Source organism: Pezoporus flaviventris, unplaced genomic scaffold (assembly GCF_033815535.1).
Source record: "Pezoporus flaviventris isolate CSIRO_AGI_PZ_B2104156 unplaced genomic scaffold, CSIRO_AGI_Pfla_v1 ptg000031l, whole genome shotgun sequence".
In the NCBI taxonomy this organism is placed as follows: Eukaryota; Metazoa; Chordata; class Aves; order Psittaciformes; family Psittacidae; genus Pezoporus; species Pezoporus flaviventris.
In genome coordinates this window covers 50299409-50323053 of record NW_026892579.1, presented here as the reverse complement: position 1 = coordinate 50323053, position 23645 = coordinate 50299409, and the positions used below count along the sequence as shown (strand labels likewise).

General features: G+C 42.4%; 2 protein-coding genes across 4 annotated transcripts in view; both read right to left on the bottom strand.

Annotated features, from left to right (window-relative positions):
* Nucleotides 1–2035: 2035 nt before the first annotated feature.
* Nucleotides 2036–8613, bottom strand: ENPP5 (ectonucleotide pyrophosphatase/phosphodiesterase family member 5). Its single transcript, XM_061460994.1, has 3 exons — nt 7701–8613; nt 3748–3924; nt 2036–2444 (listed from the first exon to the last, which is right to left on the bottom strand). Exons 1-3 carry the CDS (start codon nt 8590–8592, stop codon nt 2080–2082), a joined length of 1434 nt encoding a protein of 477 aa, XP_061316978.1. The 5' UTR covers nt 8593–8613; the 3' UTR covers nt 2036–2079.
* Nucleotides 8614–14775: 6162 nt separating this feature from the next.
* RCAN2 (regulator of calcineurin 2) overlaps nt 14776–23645 on the bottom strand; it is a 73818-nt gene continuing 64948 nt past the window's right edge. For all 3 annotated transcript variants that reach the window (XM_061461003.1, XM_061461004.1, XM_061461005.1), the window contains one exon: nt 14776–19572. In XM_061461003.1, the coding sequence (XP_061316987.1) occupies nt 19412–19572 (161 nt within the window). In that variant the 3' untranslated portion in view covers nt 14776–19411. The remainder of the gene's footprint in view (nt 19573–23645) is intronic.

Sequence of the window (23645 nt, the reverse complement as noted above, 5' to 3'; positions counted from 1 at the left end):
AAGGCAGCAGTACACAGAACAGGAAGAGCAGGACTGCAGCGATGAATCAGATTCTCATTAGGCTTCACACATATCCCTAAATCAAGGGGCTGTCTTCCACAGATCTGCTAGTTTCCTGTCTTCCTACAGCTATTATTACAGGTAGACTTTCAGCATACACCTTAAAGTGGAGTATTTCACTGCCTTCCCTCTCAAGCATCCACTGCACTGTGGTCTGTGGAAACCTTCCACATCCGTCTGCAAAACCACTTAATGCCAAGCAAGTGTCCCTGTCATCACAAAAGAATCCAACAGGTTGTTACTTCAGACACACTGAGCACCAGGCAGTTCGGGACATGGCACTGCAGAGTCATCCCTGAGGCAGTGAGGCGTATACTTGCGTTTGAACTCACCAAGGTGACATTCAGTAGGTCTGGAATTAAGTTCAGCAAAATGAGTTTTGTACTTCAGTTAGTCAGCTTGTTGCTCCTTGCTAGGACTGCCAGCAACCCTGCACCTGCAGCCTTACACTGTTAGTCACACCAGTAGTTTGACAGATCACATCTGAGGCCAAGATGTTCCCACCTTTGCCCTTCTCTGGGTGCTGTGGATAAAGCAATAAATTACACTTGAAATACCAGACTCACAGTTGGTGTGAATTTTGAAAGAGTTTCTTTCTCCTTCAGGCATTGTAGTCAGAAGCAAAGTGCAGAGAAATAGTCAACTCATATAGGGAGGGGAAAAACAACCACCAGCTTCTAAATAAGTCAGACAACTAGACAACTTTTCTCACTTCAAACCCCTAAGGTTTCATGCAAACCTTAGTCAGCAGCTTCTCGCCTCCCATTTAAATAAGCTCACCAAAAACCCCACAGCTACAACAGCAAAAGATATATTGCTCCATGCAAAATTATCAGAGCAACATGTAGTTTTGATAACCCATAATAAGTAATTTTCCTTGACAGAGACTTTCATCTGGAAGAACAAACCCCAGTCTTACGCCTTTTTTTCATATTAAAAGTGTGCTTTTTCACATTTAAGATATGGATATTCCTTAAATTGTGTGTCTAATCATATTCATCAAACTCTAAGGTCCAGTCAGATAAAACACAAGACAGCAAGCAAAACCCACACCAGAGGAGAGTCTCCAGATGCTGTCACCCAGTGACAAGCTTGACAGCACTTTGAAGACAGCTTGCACATGTATGTTCCTTTCCTGATTCATATGCCTTATTCTGAAGGAACCCTCTCATCACAGAAATATGGAAGAGTCCATTTGGATATAAAGGTGTTGTGTTTGTATATGTCTTTAAACTGCCGACTGCATGGAAATCCTAGAAAACTTAGTCCAGTGTACAAGGAACAACAGAAAGACATTTACCTCAAAGCATACCTAAAAAAGACCTATATTTACCTGAAGAAACCCCAAAACAAAACAAAAAACCAAGCAGTTTAATGCTGACTGCTGAAGGCAATACCGCCTAGGTTCTTATTCTGGGGCTATAGTTAACACAGTAGTTTAAAGAAACACGCCTAACTCTAAACTTAAGACATTTAGCAGTGCATGACCTAGCTTAATAATAATGTTGTTTTTCTGCAGGATTTATTCTGCCAAGCTAGCTGCAATGGTGATCCATGCAAAAGCTTCCTTGGTCATGGAATAAACACCCCAAAGAAGTCTAGTCCCATTCAGTTACTTGTTAGAATCCAAGAAACGAAAAAGAACTTCTCAAAGGAAAATAAAAAGGGGGGGTGGAGGGGGATTAAATCACCACATAATAGTCTGTGAAGTGCACCTCAGCTGATGTTATTTCCCTAAAGTAGGTCAGAATTGGGTATTCAAGATCTACATGTCTACATACATACAGTGTCCCTAAGAGTATTTTCAACCCCTGAAAGATTAAGTGGCTGTAGGCTGAAACAGAAACAGGCTCTTTCTCTGCACACCTGGTATGTATGCACTCCACTGGACCAATGGATCAGCACCCATTTCCTTTTATTCCACGCATTTATGCTGACCCACCTCTATCCATTTTTGTGACTTTTTTCTTTTGTGTAAGCTTACATTAAGCATCAAACAGGAAATAGTACCATGTGTTACTAATCTTGCAACAGTGGTTGGGCAGCTTCAGTATGTTTCATTTGCATGGTGTTTGCTTGGATGAAGATAAAATGCTTAACAAAAATTGCAATAAAAACCATAACAAGAAAGCTGCCTAGAAAGACTCCTAGAACAGTAGCATAGGTGTCTGCTCCAAAGGGAACTTCTTCAGCAAGTATGTCTTTCACAGCGTTGAATGAGCCATTGTGTGGCAGCGGGTTAATACCAAGCAGATGGCACAATAAAGGATACAGGTCTGTAGAATTCATTACTTCTTTAGTGGCATTCTTTCTGAAAGCAGGCCCAAATGCCAAAAAAATGGGATGCATTTCTGGTAACATGTTGTCATATCCATGATTACCAGCTGGAAATGAAAGACAGATAAAGGTCAATATTCTGAAGCTGCAAAACAAGCATTAAACTTTTTGCTAAAACTAACAGAACACAGAAAAGCGACAGACATCATTTAGTCTTCCACAAGTTTTGAGGAATCATTTTGATAAACAGCATAAATGTCTCCCAGCAAATACCAAGTCTCAGAACTACAAAGAGAAAATGCCTTAGGAAAAAGAATGGAGAACACTATTTTTAAGAAAGAAAGAAAAATTAAAAAAAGGCAGGCTCACAGGGCAGTAACAGCGCTGCCAATGGCATGTTGGGCTACACCCAAGCTTCATTGATTTTGCCTAAGAAAAAACTCCAACTTTGCAACTCTACCAGATCTCTTGGGGGGAGAGAGGGAGGAAGGGGAAATCCATGTAAAGACAGACCAACTGCTAGTAGCTGACAGAACTTAAGCTGTGGCTGCTTGGATGCTTTGTCCACTTTTGTGCATGATCTGCTCATCAACAAGGGAAAAGTTTACAAGTCTCACTAGTGGGTCTCCAGTGCCTTGCAGGGCACTGAAAACCCTGCACATGTAAATACACCTGTAAGCACAAAAAGCTGCTCTCATCATCTATCAATAACTGAAGTATTTGTCTTACAGGAAATACCCTTCAGCTACATAACCAGCAGCAAATTTAAAAGGTTTCTAGTTAAGAAAGTTAAGAATTGACAATATGACACCTTTATTTTTCCTCATACCTAACCAAAAGCTACAGTTTACTGTCTCCATTCTACCTATAATAAAAGTGAAACCCCAAGGAGAGGAACTGAAATGTGGGGATTTTTTCCTCCAGGTCACCTAGAATGCATCTTAGCCTACAAGGTAAATGACAATCACTGCTGTACAGTAAAACACAGCATTTGAGGACTCTTTCTAGCAATAGAATAAGGTTACTGTAAGCAAATACATCCACAGAAAATGAGGACTTTCAGAAAGCATTCTTGTATTTCCAATGCAACGCCTCTCCAGCAAATAAATAGTACCTGATAAAACAAAGCAATTCATCCTCTACTTGGCAAGCTCACTTACAACTTTTAGTTTCTTTTTAATCTCTCAGAAAGTGCTTGTCAGTTTGCTAGATCTTACAATAAGACCTCAAGTGTGAGGCCACTACAACACGTGAATGATCATATCTCAGTGAGTTTTACTTTTTGAAATGGTAAGTCCAGTTCCTCCTCCTTCATCCCATGGGAAAAAAATTAAATTCCACACACTTAACTACAGAGCTTTCCATCCCAGTCTTAAAATAACCAAAACACTGTAAAGACAGAATACTTACATTGAATAACATCAAACTTATTATACACAATTTCCCATCCTTTATCAGCCACTGCTAAGATTGGCTGAATTCTCCTGTTGTGTTTGTAATGTAATCTATCTGGAATCTGCTCCTTTTTATATACAGTCATGTTGGGATGAGCATTGGCCAAAGCTTCATATACTTCATCCAGTTTGCCTTCAAAGAAACAAAAGACAAAACTTAAACATAGCGGTATGCTTACTGAACTCATCAGCAGATTAAATACAATTGGAATAAGAGGGCAAAATGCACTTCCCCAAAAGTTAATTATATCTGTAAGAGGCAAGAGTGGATTAGAACGTGCACAGAAGTTACTGTGAGAAATCCAGAGCATCATTCACAGTGAGCTCACACCTGGCACTGCCCTTCACAGCCTATTCCCAAGCAGTAAGTGCTAATTTAAAAAAAAAAAAAAAAATCCCTGGTTTCATAGTTACCAGAACATAAGCTTCTGACAGGAATGAGTCAGAAGCATTCCATTAACACTCACGGAAAAGAAACCAGATCCTCCTAGCTCCATGCAAAGCTTGAAAGCGAGAAGATAGCTCCTAAACCTGTTCATGAGGTAACGCACATGTTAAGGCCATATTCTGCTTCCCCTCAGTTGGCTATGACAACAAATGACACTTTTTTAAATCAGTTTAATTGTTAACTGCTTTCCTTTAGAAGGCCACAGAGAGCACCACTTTGTTTCCTGGCATCTCTGAAAACTTACTTCTGAGTGAGCCCAACTATTTTTCTTCTACAAGACGCTCCAATAAACAGCTACATATCTGACCCCATTTGATTCCCAGTTTTGATCTTCTACCATTCTGATGACACGTTTAGCTGATTTAGAAAGAGCAGGTAGTTTTTTTGCTCTGCACCACGTATCACAGTATTAGCAATTAATTGCTTAGGGATAAGCACAACTAGCTTGTATTAATCTTTTAACAGAAGCCCTCAGGTCACAGTTCAGACACCACTAGTGCATTAGGAGCTGTACAAAGATTTCAGAGGCCTAAGCAGGGAACAGGGGACAAACAAAGGGACAGGCTGGACTGACAGGTGAAACGGCACTTCTGGCCTGAACTGTGTACTCAACAGCAGCTAACATCGCTACACATTCGCTTGTATTCTTAGCCCTACTCTTTTCCTTTCCCTAGTCATCTGCTGCATAGGGAGTGTAAATCCTCAAGAGCTGTACTAACACTAACAAATAAATAAGAATTTTCCACTGCCAATTCTTTATTTCCTTATTTCCAGTTTCTGAGCTTTTCTTTCCAGTAAAAGACACTGAACAGCCAGAAAGCAGTTGGACAAGCTGAACACCACCAGCGAGCAGGAGGGAGGAACCAGGACATCAAGATAGTAATACAAAAGCAAGTTCAACAACCTACATCTGAGCAAGTTTCTTCAATTCCACCTCCATGTTGGCCAAGATTCCTGTTAAGGGCTATGCAGCGTATATAACAGACTTCTGTTAGGCACCAAGTAACTCAGCTCCATGACTTATTTAAGTACTTTGTGCTACTACACACATGTGCAAGTCAGTCAGACAGCAGAGTTCACAGCTAGTCTCCAAAGGCCAGTTTCAGCCCTACAAGGTCTGAAGCACAACTGGAAGACTTTTACATTTCCCTTGTGGCCAACACTGCCATTTTTAGCAGATAAGGGGAATTTTAAGTACATCCTGTCATTTTGACAACTTATTTCTGTCTAGTTCTGCCTTCACAGCCACATCCTGCAGCAGGTGTTCCTCCAAGTGAGCTCTTCCCTGAGTGTCTATCCCAAGAAACAACTGCCTTGATGACCACCAGATCAAGTGCTTAATTTGACCTGTCTGATGCTTCCTGAAGTATACCATTTACTGGATGGAGTTTTGCATGTATCTCAGGGGAAAAAAGTTTGGGAGGAGGTAACCAATGACTTCAAAGAAAACTTCTCCATTTGCCTCCTCAGTTCCTAGGATCCAGTATGGAGATTCTGAAGGAAAACTGGAAATGGATTAATGTATAATGTTACTTAACTCAAACTGGCATAAAAGAACCTTAACCATAAAAGAAAGAAACTTAACAGTCTTGACAATAAAGGTCAAGATGAGACAGCAGAAGTCCAGATATGATAGAGACAGAGCAACAGGGAAAAGGACTCCAATCTAGCATTTCTAGTATTAAATTAGTAACAAAACTAATTTTGTTATGCCACTTTTCTATGTGGGATAACAGAGAGGAGAAGCCCCAAATACAGCAAACTATGATTTTTACACTAAATTAACTCTTTGAATTAATGTATGATGTTATATGCAAGAGGTCAGCATCACCAGCTGTGCTATAGGTACCACGTTCATGAACATATGCTTAGTTCCACACACACTAATACACCATCACAGTTAAAGAACAGCTTTAATCCATCTCTCAGGGAAGAAATATGCCACCAAACAGTAAAAGCAGCAGAAACTGCTGCATGTTGAAGCGTTCAACATTTTTCTCAATGTCTCACTAAGTTTTACAAGCAAGACAAATAACTCAAGGAATCAGTCTTAGGTACTTGTTATTTCATACCTAAATGGTTTATAATAAAAATTACAGCTGGTAACACAAAAGGAAGGACTTTTAAACAGCCTCAAAACTAATTCTTGTTTATTGGTAGTGTAATAGATACCTGAACCTCTCAGCAAAATCAAACCCAAGCTATTTTGGAAATGGCTTTTTTACTACTCTGTCATCTAATTGCTGCAGAGATACTATTTCTTTTCAGCATCTAGCAGGAGAATCAGGTTATGCATCTTTTAAGTTCTCATCTACCGCATTAGGGATGTTTCAGCACTAAAGTTTACTTTTACAACTCCTTTATTTGGTAACGAGAACATCCTGATCAACCTTGTTTGTCTCCATTAGAATGGGACTCCCCAACTCAGCTCTTCTATCACCACTGACAGAAACAGCACTCAGATAGAAGAACCTGATTGCACTCAGGTAGCAAATGACTCAGTCTGGATGTACTAACCTTTTAGTCTGGAGTATTCTTCAAACTAAAAAATGAGAGGAGACATTTGTTTACATATTTAAAGGTCACGTAGGTCTGCAAAATATCCTCTCTGCTGGGGCATTAAGTAGAGTGCTATCCACTAGTAATGCAAATGTTACAGGCATGCCTTTCCAGAAGGTCACCTTAAAACTCAACTTCCAAATTAGCCCTGCTGCCCATACATAAACCTGCTATTTTCCATGTTAACACATTCGCACCAGTTATAGCTTTTGATCATCCAACTAAAGAGCAGCATCCCTACATCACTACCCTAAACATACACCTGACACTTAAGCAACACTTCAGTGACTGCAACCAGACTTCAGGTTTTGATTCCAACAGTGTTCTTGCCCATTATTATGACAATAAAAATGGTATGAACATAACTGGCTATTAAAAGTGATGGGGAAAAAACTGAACTACAATAGCTGGCAGCTGATCAAACAGCAAACACAGGCTTTCTTTTTATCACAGGTCCCCATCTGGTTTCAGTTTACTGTTTGAGTTAGAAATCTAATTCTTCCATTATGACTTTAGCCATATCATTTTGATGAATGGCAAGACATGTGACATTCAGTTGTTATCTATCTAGAACACCATTCATCCTTCATAATGCTTTTAGATTATCTTACTTTTTGTAAGCACTAAAGGATATTTGGCAATATTAGTCAACAACAGACAAATTGCTCACAATTCATTTCAGAAATGAAGGCTTTTGACAGAGCTAGCAAAAAAGGCTTAATCCAGGCTTTTGACAGAGCTAGCAAAAACAACAAAGGAGTGATCCTGCAAGTACTCCTTGTTCAAGGCTGACATCCTACTGGCATCAGTGGCTGCTGCTGCCACTTTAGTTAAGGAACAAAGTCTGTAAGTTTTCATATTCAAGTATTTTCTTCAGAGAATTTTACTGCTGTAACTCCTACCTTCTTTTGGCAAAATAGCTACCACAGGAGAATTCTCAAAGATTTTATAGAGCTCTCTATTCACATACTGATCAAGCTCAATGAGCCTTTCTGAGGAAGACTCTGACATTCCATGATCGCTTGTAATTATGACATTTACCACATCCCATAGCTTTGCTTTCTTCAGTTCGGACAGAAGATATCCCAGCTTTTTGTCAATATCACTAATTACAGGCCCCATAAGTGGGTTTTCTGGACCCAGAATATGGCCCATCTCATCAGGCTGTTCCCAGTACAGGAGACCAAAGTTTATGGGCTCTTCTGATGTAAACCAGTCAATAAGCCTAGCAACTCTATCTTCAAAGGAGACAAAATAGTTGTAGGGCATATAATACGTAGGAAAGACTCCATGTATTTTCACATCTGTTCCAGGCCACATGGCTGCGCCAGTTTTATGTCCTTCCCTCTGGTTTGTTATCCATATTGGTGTGGCTTCTTCCCAGAACTTGGAGTTATAGACAGCCATTCTGCTCAAAGAGAAAGTTTCATTCAGAATAGGATCATACATCTCATTAGCAACTACACCGTGGCTTTCTGCATAGAGACCAGTCACCATTGTGTAATGATTAGGATACGTTTTCGTTATAAACACGTTAGTGACCTGTTTGACATGAACACCATTCTCCATGGCATAATGAAAATTGGGAGTTGAGGCTTTACAGATGTAATCCCATCGAAATCCATCAAAAGATACCAGCAACACTTTGGCCTGGGCTGGCTGGAGAGACAATGTGCTTGGAAGAAATGATAAGAAAATTGCCAGGACTCTCCATAAACAGTTCATGGCTATTCCGAAAGGTATTCGTCCCTTCTTCGGAAGCAACACGGCATCTGTTGAGCAGAGACAGAACATTTGTTTGCGTTAACCTGTTTATCAAAGTCATAACTTAGTTTTAAGAATGAGTAGCTAAAATATTCCTTCTGCATTTGTACAGCTTGCCTTACTAACACTGACACTCCAAACAAGACCTCGTACCTATCAGTTATACTGATATCCCAATTTCAGAGATGGGAAGTGAGACACTACAATTTGTTGGATGAAACTCAGTTTGCAGAGCAACTTCTTTACCCAACATCACTGCTCAACCTCTTCCTTTTTCCTTCCTGCTCCCAATACACAGGAACTCCTGCTCTTGCAATCTGACCAGTTCTTAAGTATTTCCTCTACCCAAAGTTGTAAGAAATTGTCCTACAAGAAAACTTCTGTTTGTTAAGAGTTAAGATGTAAACAGGGGCAGCTCTCACCATGAGAATAACAAGGTCCATCTCCACCAGAATTTTATAACCCCCATAAAAGCCAATGAAGCATTAGTGCAAGAGTGGCACAGACCACATACCTGCAGGGCAATGGATGGAAGAAGGAAGCACAACACGGTAACTGGTGGAGCCTGCACCTGCACAGCTCCCATCAGGGAGAGGGAACCACCTAGAAACCATCATAGCTTCTAAGCCCCCACACTGGGTGTGCGATTACTAAATGTACAGGTAATCTAGTGGGGAATCTAGAAAACAAGCTTTGAACTTCAGACACAGTCATACATCCATTAAAAGGCTGTGCTGCTTACAAGGTGTCAGATCGGGTTAGACAAAGAGCAGCAACGTCAGTTTTCCCAACATTTTATCACATCTCTAACCTGATTATAGCTTTGCTACAAAACCAAGCTCTTATTAATCCACTTACGACCAAAGGTCACTTCTTGTGTACAGACAGCTTTACCAACAAGAACGTACACAAGTCATACAAGCCGGTGTACAGTTTAAGTTCTGACTAACCACTTATGTCCCTACAGGGACTGCAAAGAGGTGGCTGGAAGATTCAGTAGTACTGCATTCAGTGAGCCACTGGAAATACCACATCTCTCAAGTGTTTTCTGTACTCAAAGCTGTAAGAAACTGGCCTATGAGAAAACTTCTGCTACTAAAATTCAGCTGGAAAACAGTGCTTCTGTAAGCAGTAAATCCATATTAATATCCATAATACATTAATACCCTACTTCATATGAAAAGTTCTAGTGTAACAGGCATCTGAATGCCGCTGCAGTGATGGAACAGGATTTGTCATTCTGGTAGAACACAAGATATCTTCCATAGGGAATTTTCCTAGTCCAATTCCCAGAATTCCTCCCAATATACAGCACTGGAATACATTTACACTTGGAAAACAGTGTAAACTTTCCCCTGACCTTGTGTGTCTCCCAAAATTAACATCCAGGCCTTCAGTGCTGCTAAGAATGCACTGACACTTCAGAGGCATAATCCCCCTTCCAGCAAACACTCCAGACCTGTGGGGCTGCATCACTCCACCCCATGTGGGATTTCTTTCAGCTGAATCTGAAGGAAAGGAGAACACGCCATTGTGTCCACCTGAACCCCAGCTGCCAAATTAAGTGCAGCCCGGGACTGACTAATACATTCCCCCTTCTTGGGAGTGACAAATACAAACTGAAGTCCTCTCAAGGGAAATTAGGTCCATCCTTCTGAATTTGACAGAGTTCATTATCACAGAATCATTAACAATACCGATGTCAACATCCCAATCCTTTAACTACATATTTAAAACGAATAATCATGTCATTTGTTTTCTTTTTCCTCAGGGCCATCCCATACTGGTCTCCCCTGGACACACCTGAGCACATCTACTGACCCAGGTCTCTCGGCGGCTCAGCACTTTAAAGCACGGCCCTGAGGGTCTGAAGGGGCTCTGGTGGGACAAAGGCACCCGACTGCCCGGAGCAGGGAGCTGCCGCACCGCCACACCAGCACCAGGGACGCGTCCGGCAGTGCCCTACACAGCAGCCCCCACTCGCGGCCAAACCAGCCCCGCGAAGCGCAGCCCGGTTCAGGTACCCCGCGCTGTGCACGCCAGAGCCCCCTCGGCCCAGGGCAGCCCCCACCGCGGCCTAACCAGCCGCCTCCCCGCGCCGGAGCCCTCGGTCCCGCCTGCCCCAGCTCCTACCGCCCCGCGCCAGAGACGAGGCCGCAGAGAGCCGCGGCCCCCCATTACCTGCCGGCAGCCGCGGAGCGCGAGGACGACTCGGCCAGCACGGGCTCCAACCCCTCACCGGGCTGAGGCTGCGGCACGGCGCTTGGGCGGTCTGAGGAGGGCGCGGTGTAAAGGGGGTGGTGCGTGCCATGGATTAAATAGAGAAGGGCCGGGGCGGGCTCGCTGCGCTTCGGGCTGGCTGCGAGGGTAAGGAGCGAGGTTCGCTTTCTGGGTATCTGCAAGTACTTCTTCAGTTAAAAACAAAGAGAATTGATTCAGGTGTTCTTGCATCTGCCTTTTTTCTCCTCTTGTGTTGTGAGCCTCTAAACTCTCAGGTTTTTTTTTATGGCAGGTACTTTTTTCGATGTTTCCGTGTTCAAGCCCCATAGCCATGCCCTGGAATCAAGGAGAATTAGTTTTTCATCCTCATCTCAGTAGAATCTGAAGGGTTAAAAATCCAAGCTGGGTTTCCCCCCTTTAACAGCTGAGGGATTGTGCTATAAACAGGTACAAGCCCGTGCCTTGTGTATGTACACAAACCTGGCTCTCTGGCTGTGTACAAAATCACTACTGGTGCATAGGAACATGCTTTGTATTGATCACTTCACAGCTGGCACTACCTAACTTGTACGTCCTGCTAGTGTAAACAAGAATTACAATGCAAAGAGAACAAAACCCATGGGGTTCAGGGGGTGTTGGGTGTTTTTTCTCATCCTTACAGGATGAACCTGCTTTCTTCTTGATGGCAACCTACTGGAGCCTTCACATCTCCGACACAGCAGATCATTAGTAAGTAGGTAGAAAAGGGTTACCCGTAACCTGGGTGCAGGCTGTAATCCAGGTAAGACTGGCTCCTTTATGTGCGAAGGGACAGCTTGGCTGCATGAGCTCCAGATCACTGGGCTGGCCAGGCTTATGCAGGAAGGGACACGCTCAAGCTTGGGACAGTGGCAAGGTCTGATCATTGTATCTAAATTCCTTCAACAAGTGTGGTATCTTCCTCCCCTTCACCCCAGCTCATAGAACTATAGCAGGGGACAAGGCTCTTCTAATTGTTTTCTATCTTTACTTTTCCCCCTTTATTACTGTTGTTCTGTTACAGATACAAGATGGAGACTAGTACAAAACTGGAAATACATGTTGCTGATTTGGTTGGTAGAAGCTGTGTGGATGTGGCTTGTGTACGCAGAAAACTGATTAGACCACATCTGTAGCATGAAGATCATATGATTCCTGACCCACACCAGCAAGCTGTGTGGATGTGGCTTGTGTACACAGAAAACTGATTAGACCACATCTGTAGCATGAAGATCATATGATTCCTGACCCACACCAGCAAGCTGTGTGGATGTGGCTTGTGTACACAGAAAACTGATTAGACCACATCTGTAGCATGAAGATCATATGATTTCTGACCCACACCAGCAGCTTGGGAGAAAGGGGTAAGCAGGGAAAAGCAATTAGAAATTTCTTTCTCATGAGACCCCCCCCCTGCAGTCCTGCATCCAGCTCTGGGGCTGCTAGCACAAGAGAGATGTGGAGGTGTTGGAGCCAGTCCAGACAAGGCCACAAAGATGGGCAGAGGGCTGGAGCACCTCTGCTATGGAGACAGGCTGAGAGAGCTGGGCTTGTTCAGCCTGGAGAAGAGAAGGCTCCGTGGAGACCGTAAAGCAGCTTCCAGTGCCTAAAGGGGCTGACAAGAAATCTGGAGAGCGACTTCTGACATGGGCCTGCAGGGACAGGACAAGGGGGAATGGCTTTAAACTGAAAGAAGGTATATTTAGATTATACCTTAGGAAGCTCTTCCCTGTGAGGGTGGTGAGGTGCTGGCACAGGGTGCTCAGAGAAGCTGTGGCTGCCCCATCCCTGGCAGTGTTCAAGGCCAAGCTGGACACGGGGGCTTGGAGCAGCCTGGTCTAGGGGAAGGTGTCACTGCCCATGGCAGGGGGGTTGGCACAGGGTGAGGTTTAAGGACCCTTCCAACCCAAACCATTCTGTAATTCTGTGGTTCTGTGAAAATTGCACCTCTGTGTACTGAAATCTCAGGCTAAATTCCCTTCAACAGCAGGGTGCTGTGTCACACCTAATAGTTAATGTTATTAGCTAGGAAATATAGTACTCACATTTACCATTCAGCTTTAATTTTGGCCTCTCGTCACTCAGATCCTGAGGCCTGGGGAACTTCAGCAGTGACCTGCACTCATCTGCAGTGGCTGGAGTTAGTCACTAGAGGGTAGAGGTGTATATGGATTTAAGGCACTGCTCTAAATAGCTGGAAATGATAATATTTGCCTTGGAAGTAGGAAATGGCTCAGCTGCTTAAAACATGTAAAATGAAAACAAAGCATGATCAAGGAGTTTGTTAATTCCACCAAAATGTTTAATACCATAATAGATTTTCATTGAAGTACAGAGCTAATGTGAATATTTGTACAAAATATGTGGTTAAAAATAGTATTGATTTATAATATATACAGATATGTCACATCTGTGTCAGAAATGCAGACACTTGAACGAAAATATGAGTAATGTTTTTAAATCTACAACAACATACATGAAATATTTCTGCAGCTACCCACAGCAGGACAACTTGCCAAACTGACACTTAAGGATCCAACAGTCATTACAGATGGCATTTCTTTCAGAAATTTCTGAACAAGAACTTTGCTGTAAAATGGATTCAAAACATTTACCTTCATTAACCAGATAGTGAAGAGAACACACCTGTGTGGCACTAATGTAGACACAACTTTCTTGTACTAGTTAAATGATCAATTACAACAATTTGTTAAAACAAGGCTGATTTTATGGTGTAGAGAAGTTTAATCCTTCTTGCTGGATGCTCTGGTGAGTGAGGAAGCTCCAGCTCGGGGACAGCAGATGGGGCCATCTTAATAAATTCTTATTTGTAAAACCAAGTTTCATGAATTTATATCCTGAAGTTGTAAACATCTTTGTTTTTCATTAACTTTGAGGCTGCTCACACTTCACAGCCTTCCCAGCCTTACTCCAGCAAGAATCTCACTGACAAGTGTCCCTGATTCTAAGCTTTGTAGCTACTGCATTGGTACACAATCCTTTATTAAGATGACTCTTAGCGTAGCCCCAGAATCTCTGTGTAGTGACTGAACAAACTGACAAAGGGGAGAGACAAATCAAGGCCATTTTTTAATACTTTCTGAGCATCTCTGCAGTGGAGGCATTCAGGGTTCTTGCCCTTCCTTTGGGAGTGCTGCTGCTGTTCTACCTCAGTGCAAACTTCCCTGCAAGCCAAAACAAATATACTCAACACTTCAAATAGACGTGTGGGAAAGAGCTTTTACAATGCGGAAAGAGCTTTTACAATGCTTCCTCCCTTGTAATTTTAACCCTGAATGCTGCAGTCTACTTGTATTTTTTTTTTTTTTTAAAAAGAGCATAGCTTACGTTAGGAAGAAAATCTTTTAAGAGAAGCCTGGAATATGTGAAAGCTGCTGTGCTCCCCCCAGATGATGTGCTAAACCAGGAAAAGCAGTGTTCTGTTTTGGGGTGTTTTTTTTAGGGTAGCATACCTAGTTCTTTGAGAGCATTGCATGAGGATGAGAATAAATGAGGGGCTGACTGGGGCTTTAATCCATACCTGGTTTTACTTTTTGGTAAAATAGAAGTAGTATTTTTTAGAGAGAGGGGAATTAAGGAACGGCAAAGGTCTTAAATTCATATTGGTACATGAGATCAAGTCTTAAATGGCTCAATGTTGAGTGGTAAAATGTTTACCACTAAAGAAGAAACAGAAATAAACTTAGTAAGGGTTCTTTAGAGGATGCGATCTGAAACCACTGTAACTGTAGTCAGGATGTCCACAACAACCTACTGAGGCACTGAAGCTCACTTCCAAGTGCACAGTCCAGTGCCAAGCAAGAGGGAAGAGCCACAACTGGCATGCAAGCAATGCAGCATTTCAGGGAGCAGGGTAACAGCCTTACTGTAGTTAGAAAGCTCATTTGTTGCTCAAAAGTGAAAAATAAATTGGGCCTCCTATAGTACATTTTGCTTCTGAAGAACACTGTGAGAAGACAACTACTGTTTTTTTTAATCAAAATACAGAGGCTAAGATCTGCCTCTTCAAAAGGAAGCAGGGAGCTCAGAGCTTACATTTCTAGCAAGACTTATAAGCAGATCTAACTTTCAGAATCATGAACAATCATCCTCTGAGAAACAATGTCTTTTATGCCAGCCACCCAGACAAAAACAATCATTTTCTAAAATGCATATCCCAGTGATGAAATACAAGAATTTCACAAGACAGTTAACCAGCAAATTCATCTCCTTGTTTGCAATCCACTGCAAGGTTCAGTACAAATTGACACAAGAGACTACAAACAATTACTTTCAATTTTTGTAATACTTAATGTTAACAGAACTTTTTCCCCAGCCTGGATAGGAGCTGGTTGCCATCCATGTTCCTCACTCAGGCACTCGTGCCCACCGCATTTACCAGTTACTATAACAGCACAGTAAGAACCACATCAGCTGCCAGGGGTGTGCTTTTGCCCAGCAGAGGTTGTGCTCTGTTTTTTTTTTTTGCATACACCAAGCCAAATCCACAGCAAACCAGTGCAAGCTCACATCACTCTGTGAAACTGCACAGAAACAGAACATGGCATATCCTGCCAGCGAGAGGGCTGCTTCCCCCCTAATTGCTACTGAAACAGAGTTTGGCCTAGATCACACATTTAAGCATTTTCAGTTCTACCAGTTAGGAGAGCAGTGGTATGTACCACACTAGTCAGTTATTAATACTTTAAGTCCTTTAAATGATGCTTTTCAAAATGCCAACGCAAGCAGAACACAAAAATATTGTTTGCCATATTTATTCATTTAAACTAAGCTCTTAACACAAGTGTAAAAGTGATTAATTAGCCAATAGCTTTGCAGTAGTCCTATAAAATATGACTAAATAGAATATCTCAAAAGTATGTACAATAGAATGAAAATGCTCACATAAACCATCAGTGCTCAGACATGTCAGTGTCATCAGGTCTTGCAATATGGTTTAGTCTGTCACTCTGTACAGTCTTTTTGAAGAAAACTTTTTTACTGTTACTAAATAGGAAGGACCAGGGAAAAGACCAAAATATGAATAAACCCATCCACCCCCACCTGATGTCAGATCAATTAAATGTTAAACAATTTATGCATGGGGCACATATTCACACTATAAAGCACCTTGCAATAATTATGCCTGTAATCTTGTTACAGTTGAGGAAGCAATGCTCTTGCCATGTTTTCTTGCTGAAAACAAAGTGTGCTTGAGGGTGTATGGGTATGTTAGGAAGGGGGGAGTTTGTACTACCTTGCCTTCATTACAAAAATCAAGGCCACAGAAATTCTTTCTTCTAATCCAAAAGCACAGATTCAAAGATACCCTTTTGCCATGCACTGTAAATATTTTCATGCTTTTAACTGTACTTAGGAAGTCATTAAAATTTTTATCTTGTATCTGAAGAGGTGAGAAAGGACAAGCAGGCAGCAGGCAACAGAAATAGCAGCTGTACTCCCTGATTCCCTGCCTTTATTTCCAAGCAACTGCAGCCATGTCCACCCAACAGCAGGCCCCAGGCCACTGCTGCCAGCTGCTCTCACAGGCTCCTGATTCAGAAATGACATTAGAAGGATGCTTCCTACATCACTGTTCAATGGCAGATGTAATGTAACAGAGATTCCATTCTTCTAACACTGTGGACATCCTGTGAAAAGAGTGTGTCAGAAGGACTGAGCTCGTAGGTGCTACATGAAAGAAAATGCCCACTGAAGTAAGCAGGGGCTCTGCCTGTGCATTACTGAATTAAACAGGACAGCCTCTCCTCCAGATGGTCAGTGTGTTTTTAAAGAAGCCTTTCTTCTGTGATGGCAAGAACATGCCTCTAGCAAAATACCAGGTTGCCTCAAGAGGTAAGTGTCACGAAAGCTGCTACTTTTATGATAGGGATGCTATTCCATAATACCTGAAACATTTTTCTGTGCTGACCATTATTTTATCATGAAAATGTGATCTATAAGCTTTGACCATAGCAACAACAGGCTTCTTTGAGTTTTCAGGTTTGTAGTTGTGTTTCTATTGTACACTTCACCCAACGAGCCATATTCCACTCCTTCCTGGGCAGTACTGAGGAGTTTTACAAAGACAATGAGGAGTCATTACATGGGACTTGTTTTTAAATCTGTCTGAAAATGCACTTTGAGGAAAGCACATCTAAGATCCAATGCTTTAATCTGCTGTATAGTTTTGAATCATTTGAGGCCAGAGTCTGTATTCCAGAATCTAGTCTCTTTGAAGTTCGAGTTCATGGATACAAGGATAAGATTTGCCTTCCAATGCTTTTGCATGTAAAAAACTCCAGAGTACCAGCTTTGATTGGAGATGATCTCTGATCACTTACATCACTTGAGGATGGGGCCAGTAATTTCTTCTATACAGCGAATCTCAACAAAAAAATCTTATGTGTTTAAATTTTACTGTCCCTGTTTTAAGTGTTCTAAACCTCATGGACCTCAGCATTGTGTATGTTCTCAAAAAGGACAGTGGTGTTACTCCTAAAATCTCGCAGGTGGCCTCTGATGGTGTTTTCAAGAGGAACACCAGGTTATAGTCCCAGGGCAGCAAGTGCCAATTCATTTATTGAAACCAATTCCAAATGCACCTCTGAGAAAGTAACTTAAGTGAAACCTCTAAGGAGTTACTTTAAGACAAGTTTACACATATCATGAAGATAGTGAAGCCTCATTTTTTTTTTCAGTCTCTGCTGTAAGAATGTGCTTCTGTTAGTGTAACACACACACAACAAGGTCCATAATGCAGTAATAAGTTTCGCACTGTAGATATATGCTAAGGAAAGCACTACATCTCAACAGGAATATTAGGGGCTGTGGTGGTCAGAGAATGAAGTGTATGAGGATGGTGAATCCTCAGGAAGGTCTTAGAATATTCTTACCATGCATGCTGAGAATGGCATCTCCACTCTTCACTGACAGAAGAACCTGCTTTTCTTCCTGGGAGTACTGCGGAGCAGATGGATGCTCCAGCAAGGGGGGCTTCACTGTGCTGAAGCCCATAGCCTCATTGCTAATTAAAGGTGGAATTGAACCCTTCCTCAGAGACCAGATCATTAGTTTTTAGGACAAAAATCTTGATTACAGAATGTGAGCTGACTTTTCAGATCCTAGAGCGAGCTTCCAGGATGCATTTAAACAGTGGAACCTCACTGTGCCATTATAGTCACTTTTGGGAGTACAGCTGCAGTTAAATTAGCTTTAAAATCCCACTGTATCTTACACATATGCTCAATTTCCTGCAGTATTAATTTCAGTGGAACTACTCATGTGCATAAATTAAGCGCATGCTTAAATATATGCAAAATCTGAGCTCAAATGTCTAGAAAATATGTTCTCAAAATGACAAGTGCGCATAATAAAAGTAGTCATCATGGAAGGTCTGTCAGACAGGGAATTCAGTATCTGCCAGCCACGATGAAAACACAGGACAGTTCTTGTAACCCAGTATACACTGCAAGTGAAAGAAACATGCAGGAGGGAGTGAAAAAAAGGGATTCAGTTGCATGCAGTCTAATTTCAAGTGTGTAATTATGGTCCTGTTTTCTTTGGCCAAAAAAAAAAAAAAAAAAAACAAAACCCGAAATCAACAAACACCAACAAACTTCTCCTCACCTCCACAAACCCAAACTGCATACAGCTCAAAAAGGGCTTTAAAGCACACAAGTGGGGAAGTAAGAGATCTGAGTATCAGAGATGTGGAAGTAATTATTAACAGTTTCAGGGCTACTCAACACACCATTAGGAAAGCATTAAGCCTGTATCATTACTAGAACTTACAGCTATGACAGAGAGCCATCAGTTAACTTCTCTTTCTTCCTCAATCTCAGGGAGAAGTACCACTCATATCTTTATGGAAGACAGAACAACAATTCCTGTTGATATTTTGGCTCACTCCTCTTTAAGAGAAGGACACTGGACCCTCCAGCAAGCTGCTGTCTCTCCCCTCAGCCCAGAGAGCTCTATTTCACATCCCTGCCACCATTAAGGACCAGTGAGCTCTACTGGTGGGAGAGGGTGTTTCTCTGCTGCTCCCAAAAATGCTGCAAAGGTAGTATTCCTTACAGAAAACTCCAGGGGGGTGAGAAGGCCACCGAGCTGCTAATAGATTAAAAACAACACACATCCCCCCCTTAACAAAAGAATTACAAGGAAAAAGAAAAGACTAAGGTCTGCAGGGGAGCTGGGAGGGTCAGAGAAGCTGGCTGCTCAATGAAGGGCAGTAGCAAGTATTCTGGGAGTTTGAGTATCAAAAGCTCGGTATCAGCCTAATTGCCAACCTGAACAATCTCTCTGGTAGTGGTGTTTCAGCATGCAAATTAGAGCTGTGAAAAAATCCTCAGACCAAAACCCTCCCTTGTCTCTTCAGCCTTGTTTTGTCCTTTCCAGAAAAACCTGTCCGTTGGTGTGTGATATGGTTACATATACAAAGATCTTTTTCCTAGCCCTTTGATTACATAGGCTTGATTACTGTGAAGGGGTTTCAATGAGTAGTGTCCTGGAACTCAAAAGGCGATGGCTGCCTTTCAACAAAACAAAGCAAACAAAAACCAAGAGCTGTGCTGGAGGAGAGAAGTGCTGCTTCTGCTGGAGAGGCTCAGTTAGATACAGGAGGTGGCAGACCAGGGCGTCGAGTTTGAATGATTTTTGGCTTTGGAGAATTCTTTGGGTCCTCGTCTTCTTCCATGTCACTGTCGCAGACATGCACTACCACACTGGGAGTGGACTCTGTTCCTGCATGCAGCTCATACTTCTCTCCTGGAAGCAGAGGAGAACAGTTAGATCAAAAGATAACAACAGTCCACATAGTAGCACAGGCCATGGCACTCTTGGACTGCAGAATATTCCTGCACCTGGATGCGGCAGATGAGCTTGTGCTGCTCCTAAATGTAGGTGAGGGCAAGCATAGCTAGACTGCATCAGCTGCCACAACTGATTGATGCCCTGGGTGGGGCATGATCATTGGTCTACAAGGCATAATAAAATACGCTGATATCTATACCCTGACTGGTGTTTTGCACCAATGTCAGTGGCCCATGGCATCAGTGGGGGAAGGACAAAGAGGAGAGAGAACATGGAAGTTCATGCTTAAGAAGAGGGACTGGATGTTGGGTTGGGGCTGTCTTTTTCTGCTGTTGGCTCCAGTCCCATTTAAAGCCCCTAGATTCCGCAACTTGTCACCTCCAGAGAGACATCAACACTTGGTCCAGTTGCTCCAGAAATACAAAAATACACATATCTGCTTTAGATGGATTTTGAAGTCCAAAGCTCTTTAGCCACGGCTGTAACAAATTCTGTCTCTGCAGATGAGGTTACGGAGTAGGCTATAAATGCTCACTAGCAGGCAAAACAATTAAACAGTACTTTAGATTTGCTAACTACATACATTTCCTATTTAAGTCTGCACACAGTACACCTGCAAGGAAGATAAGGGTGACTTAGGTGGTTACCTGCAGCAGTCCACAAAGGAAAATCAGTATCAGACATAGGACTTTCAGTCCTGCATTCAGTCTGTTGGCACTGCATTGTGTTTTGGAGTGTACATAGGATCTAAGTAGGTATTGGTTATTAGATTGCAAGGAATTAATTTAAGACTGTAAGGAAAATGTCCTAATGGTGACATGTCTGACAGCATGACCTGGACTTTCAGAACTGACAAACACCCATTCACTGCACTAAAAACTAGAAACCATTTGAGATAATGCCCTGTCCCCCTTGTCATCACTCTTATCTCCCAAGACCCACAAGTTACATTAAAACAGGCTTACAGTGACCATATGCACACCTCATAGCTTGGATTTTTTTTTCCGTAAGACTGCTCCAGAACCACTGCTTTTTGCCTGCAAAATACTCTGAAACGAGGAAGGTGAGGTCCCAATACACTGAGCTGGCCTGAATTTGTGGTGCAGCAGCTCCTAAATGCCTGCATCACTAGCAGAGCCTGGCAGTGCTAGGTGTTGCACTATGAAAGTGAAATGGCCGCTCTACCCCAAAGCACTTGTAGTTTGCTGGTGGTGTTAATTTGGGATTCTATTTATTAGCAACTTTGTGGCAGAGTGATTCCTGTGAAGAAGAGGCTGCAGGTTTGTCCCCTCATTAGCACACGCAGTTCTGGGACTGTGCTCACATGCTGTTTGCGCTGACAAATTCTTGGTCCAGATACGACCAGGCAGCTTACGATTAGAGGACATGCTGCATTTTTGCCTAAAAAATCAGAAGCAAACTAGTGAATAATAGCTGGAAGTCAGGCATCTTGCTGTGAGAAATATTTTACTGCTGTGATACCATTAATGTTGACATTTAACTGCTCTATTTTTGGCTACCTTTCCTCTGAATCCAAATTGAGCAAAGCATTACAGGTCTTGCTGATAGGCTGAAATATAAAAAGAGGAATAGCTTGGTTGTGCTGCACTGAGAAATTATACGGTTTTGCTTTGCCTATTTTCCCTGCGGGCTTCAGCTAATTTCTCAGCTCTGGGCTGACGTCAATGCTGCCAACCAGCACTGAAGGCTACATTGGTCACTGTCAGCTACAAGCAGCTCTGCAGTGCTGTGCGTATGCAGCGCCAGGCCCTTTGCTCATACACCAGCACTGAGAAGTAAATCAGATTCACTGCCCTCTTAAAAGGTAATAATCGCAGTTCAAATGCCACATTCTTTTACTGTTCAAATCCTTCCCAGAAGGGCTCTTTCCGCTGAAAAAGAGCAGTGAAAATAAGTACAGACACAAGGAAAAATATTCAGATGCCTCTGGCACAAGTAACTGCAATAGCAATTAATGTCACTTTGCAAATCAAAATGCAATGCTCCCATAAATTAGGGTTTTAAGGGACACAGTTATTTCTGAGCATAAATGAGCTGCAGACTCAATTCTGTACTCACAATTATTCATGCCTGCAGAACTGTGGCTCAAACTGCAGAACACATTTTTATGGCTCAGCTAGGAACAGTAACTAAGGGACTACTATACAGCTGTACTTTGTTCCTAAAGGTAACCATTGTTTGGCGAAAAATAATAGGGTAATAAGTACAAAATAAAAATCCATTCGGTACAGCCAGATTACATCTTCCCTTCTGCTTTTCACTATGTTTTTTTCCTTTCCTCTTAATGCCTTCAGCATGAAAAAAGAACTAATTCCACAGCAGCTAAGCTACTGGAATAATGGTTGAATCGCTGCAACTGAGATATAGTTACAAGCTATAGGTTGTCCCAAGCTAAGAGTAGCAGGTCGAGTTAGTATAGATAAGATTATTTAAATAATCACGTAAGCTGAGGTAACAGCGGAAACACATAAATTTACTCAGAAAAATATCACCCAATTTATGCTCAAGCATTTTAACTCTGCCTTTAGGTTACAATGCAGAGAAGAACTAAGCTGCAGCACCTCCATCATAGAGGTTTGTCAGAAAATGTTCCTAACAAACCCCTGAAAATAGCAGCGATGTTCCTTTCCTTATTTGATAAGAAGAAAACCCAGGAATTTGAAGTTTCACCATTCAGCAATGGGCCTAGCTGCTTTTGTGTCACTTGGCACTACCTTTTGCAGCCACACTAACCATAAGCAAAGCTACAGCCTCAAGTGACACAACAGAGATGACCACAAGAACAGCACAAAAACAGTGTAGGGTATTTCAGAATTAGAAATAATGGTATGTGATTTTCTATCCCTTTCTGGATCAGTACTGTGACCTTTCATTGATGGTGCACCTCTCATACAGTGAGGCACTTTTGTCCAGTAAAAAGGATGTTCATATATTTAATTAATAATGAAGAAATGGTAATGATACTGTGCAGTTACCTCATCCCTGATTCTGACTCATGATCAAAGGTTAATGGGTTCAGAGCTGTCCACTCCATCTTAACTATGTCACTGCCATTATAAAAAGACCTTCCACTTACAGTCTCTTAACGCAAGTGCTTTACAAATAATATGGTGCAAATAATGTTGGTCCTTTGTATGGGTGCACGTTTATGCCAAGGAGAACCCATCCCGTATAAAACCTCTGCTGCACGGATCTGCCATACACAAAATAGAGGAGTTGCTTTCTGGAAGCCCACTGCTGATATTGCAGAAGGGCACCCTCCTCTCCTGGCCAGAAGAAGGCAGAGGGAAAGCTTTCTACACCCAGCAGCTCTCCTGCACCTGTCCCTGGCAAGAGGAGGGAATTGAAGAAGCAGCCACAGAACAGAGAGGAAGGACAGAGATGGAAAATGTTATCTATCACCCATCTTCCTGCCCCTCCAACCCCTTTAATCCTCTCTGGAAGCCATGCAAGGTATTTAGCATTTCCTTTGAATCACTGAGAACAAACAGGAGGGTTTGACAACAGCTGGGCATGGAAAACTTGCCATGGGAGACACAGTTTGAAATCCCTGTGTGTGGCATTTTCTGGGTAGGGTCCTGCTCTTCCCTGTTTTCACTTTCCCCATGCAAGGGTGAACCAAACCCAGGGGCAAGAGCTATGCATTCTCCTCAAGGAAGCCAGCAGGACCATGGCAGGAACAGCCACATCTTAACTGCTCAAAGACAACAATGAAGCCCTGACCCAGCCCCTCTTCTGACCACTGATCATTCACAGACCCAGCAGCCAAACGACACAGCCTGCTGCAGGGCCTCCTCTGCATACCCAGAGATACCACTGTGGACACAAGAGCCATCGTGTGTCATACTTTGGAATGGTGCTTTCATAGTGTGAAAAAATGTGCTTTACATGACCTGGAGTGTAGCCTGAGGGCATTGAGGAGGTGCAAAGCCTGCTGAAATGCTGATGACAGACTGGGAAACATGGAGAGAACTGAAACTGGTACAAACTTGTCTATAGGGGCTACT

Excerpts from the sequence above, each read along its gene's own strand:
- ENPP5 (XM_061460994.1), bottom strand. The coding sequence starts at position 8,592 with ATGTTCTGTCTCTGCTCAACAGATGCCGTGTTGCTTCCGAAGAAGGGA. Across the intron at positions 3,925-7,700 it reads AGCTATTTTGCCAAAAGAAG|GCAAACTGGATGAAGTATAT; the intron begins GTAGGAGTTACA and ends GTTTCTTTGAAG. Across the intron at positions 2,445-3,747 it reads TAAGTTTGATGTTATTCAAT|CTGGTAATCATGGATATGAC; the intron begins GTAAGTATTCTG and ends TTTCATTTCCAG.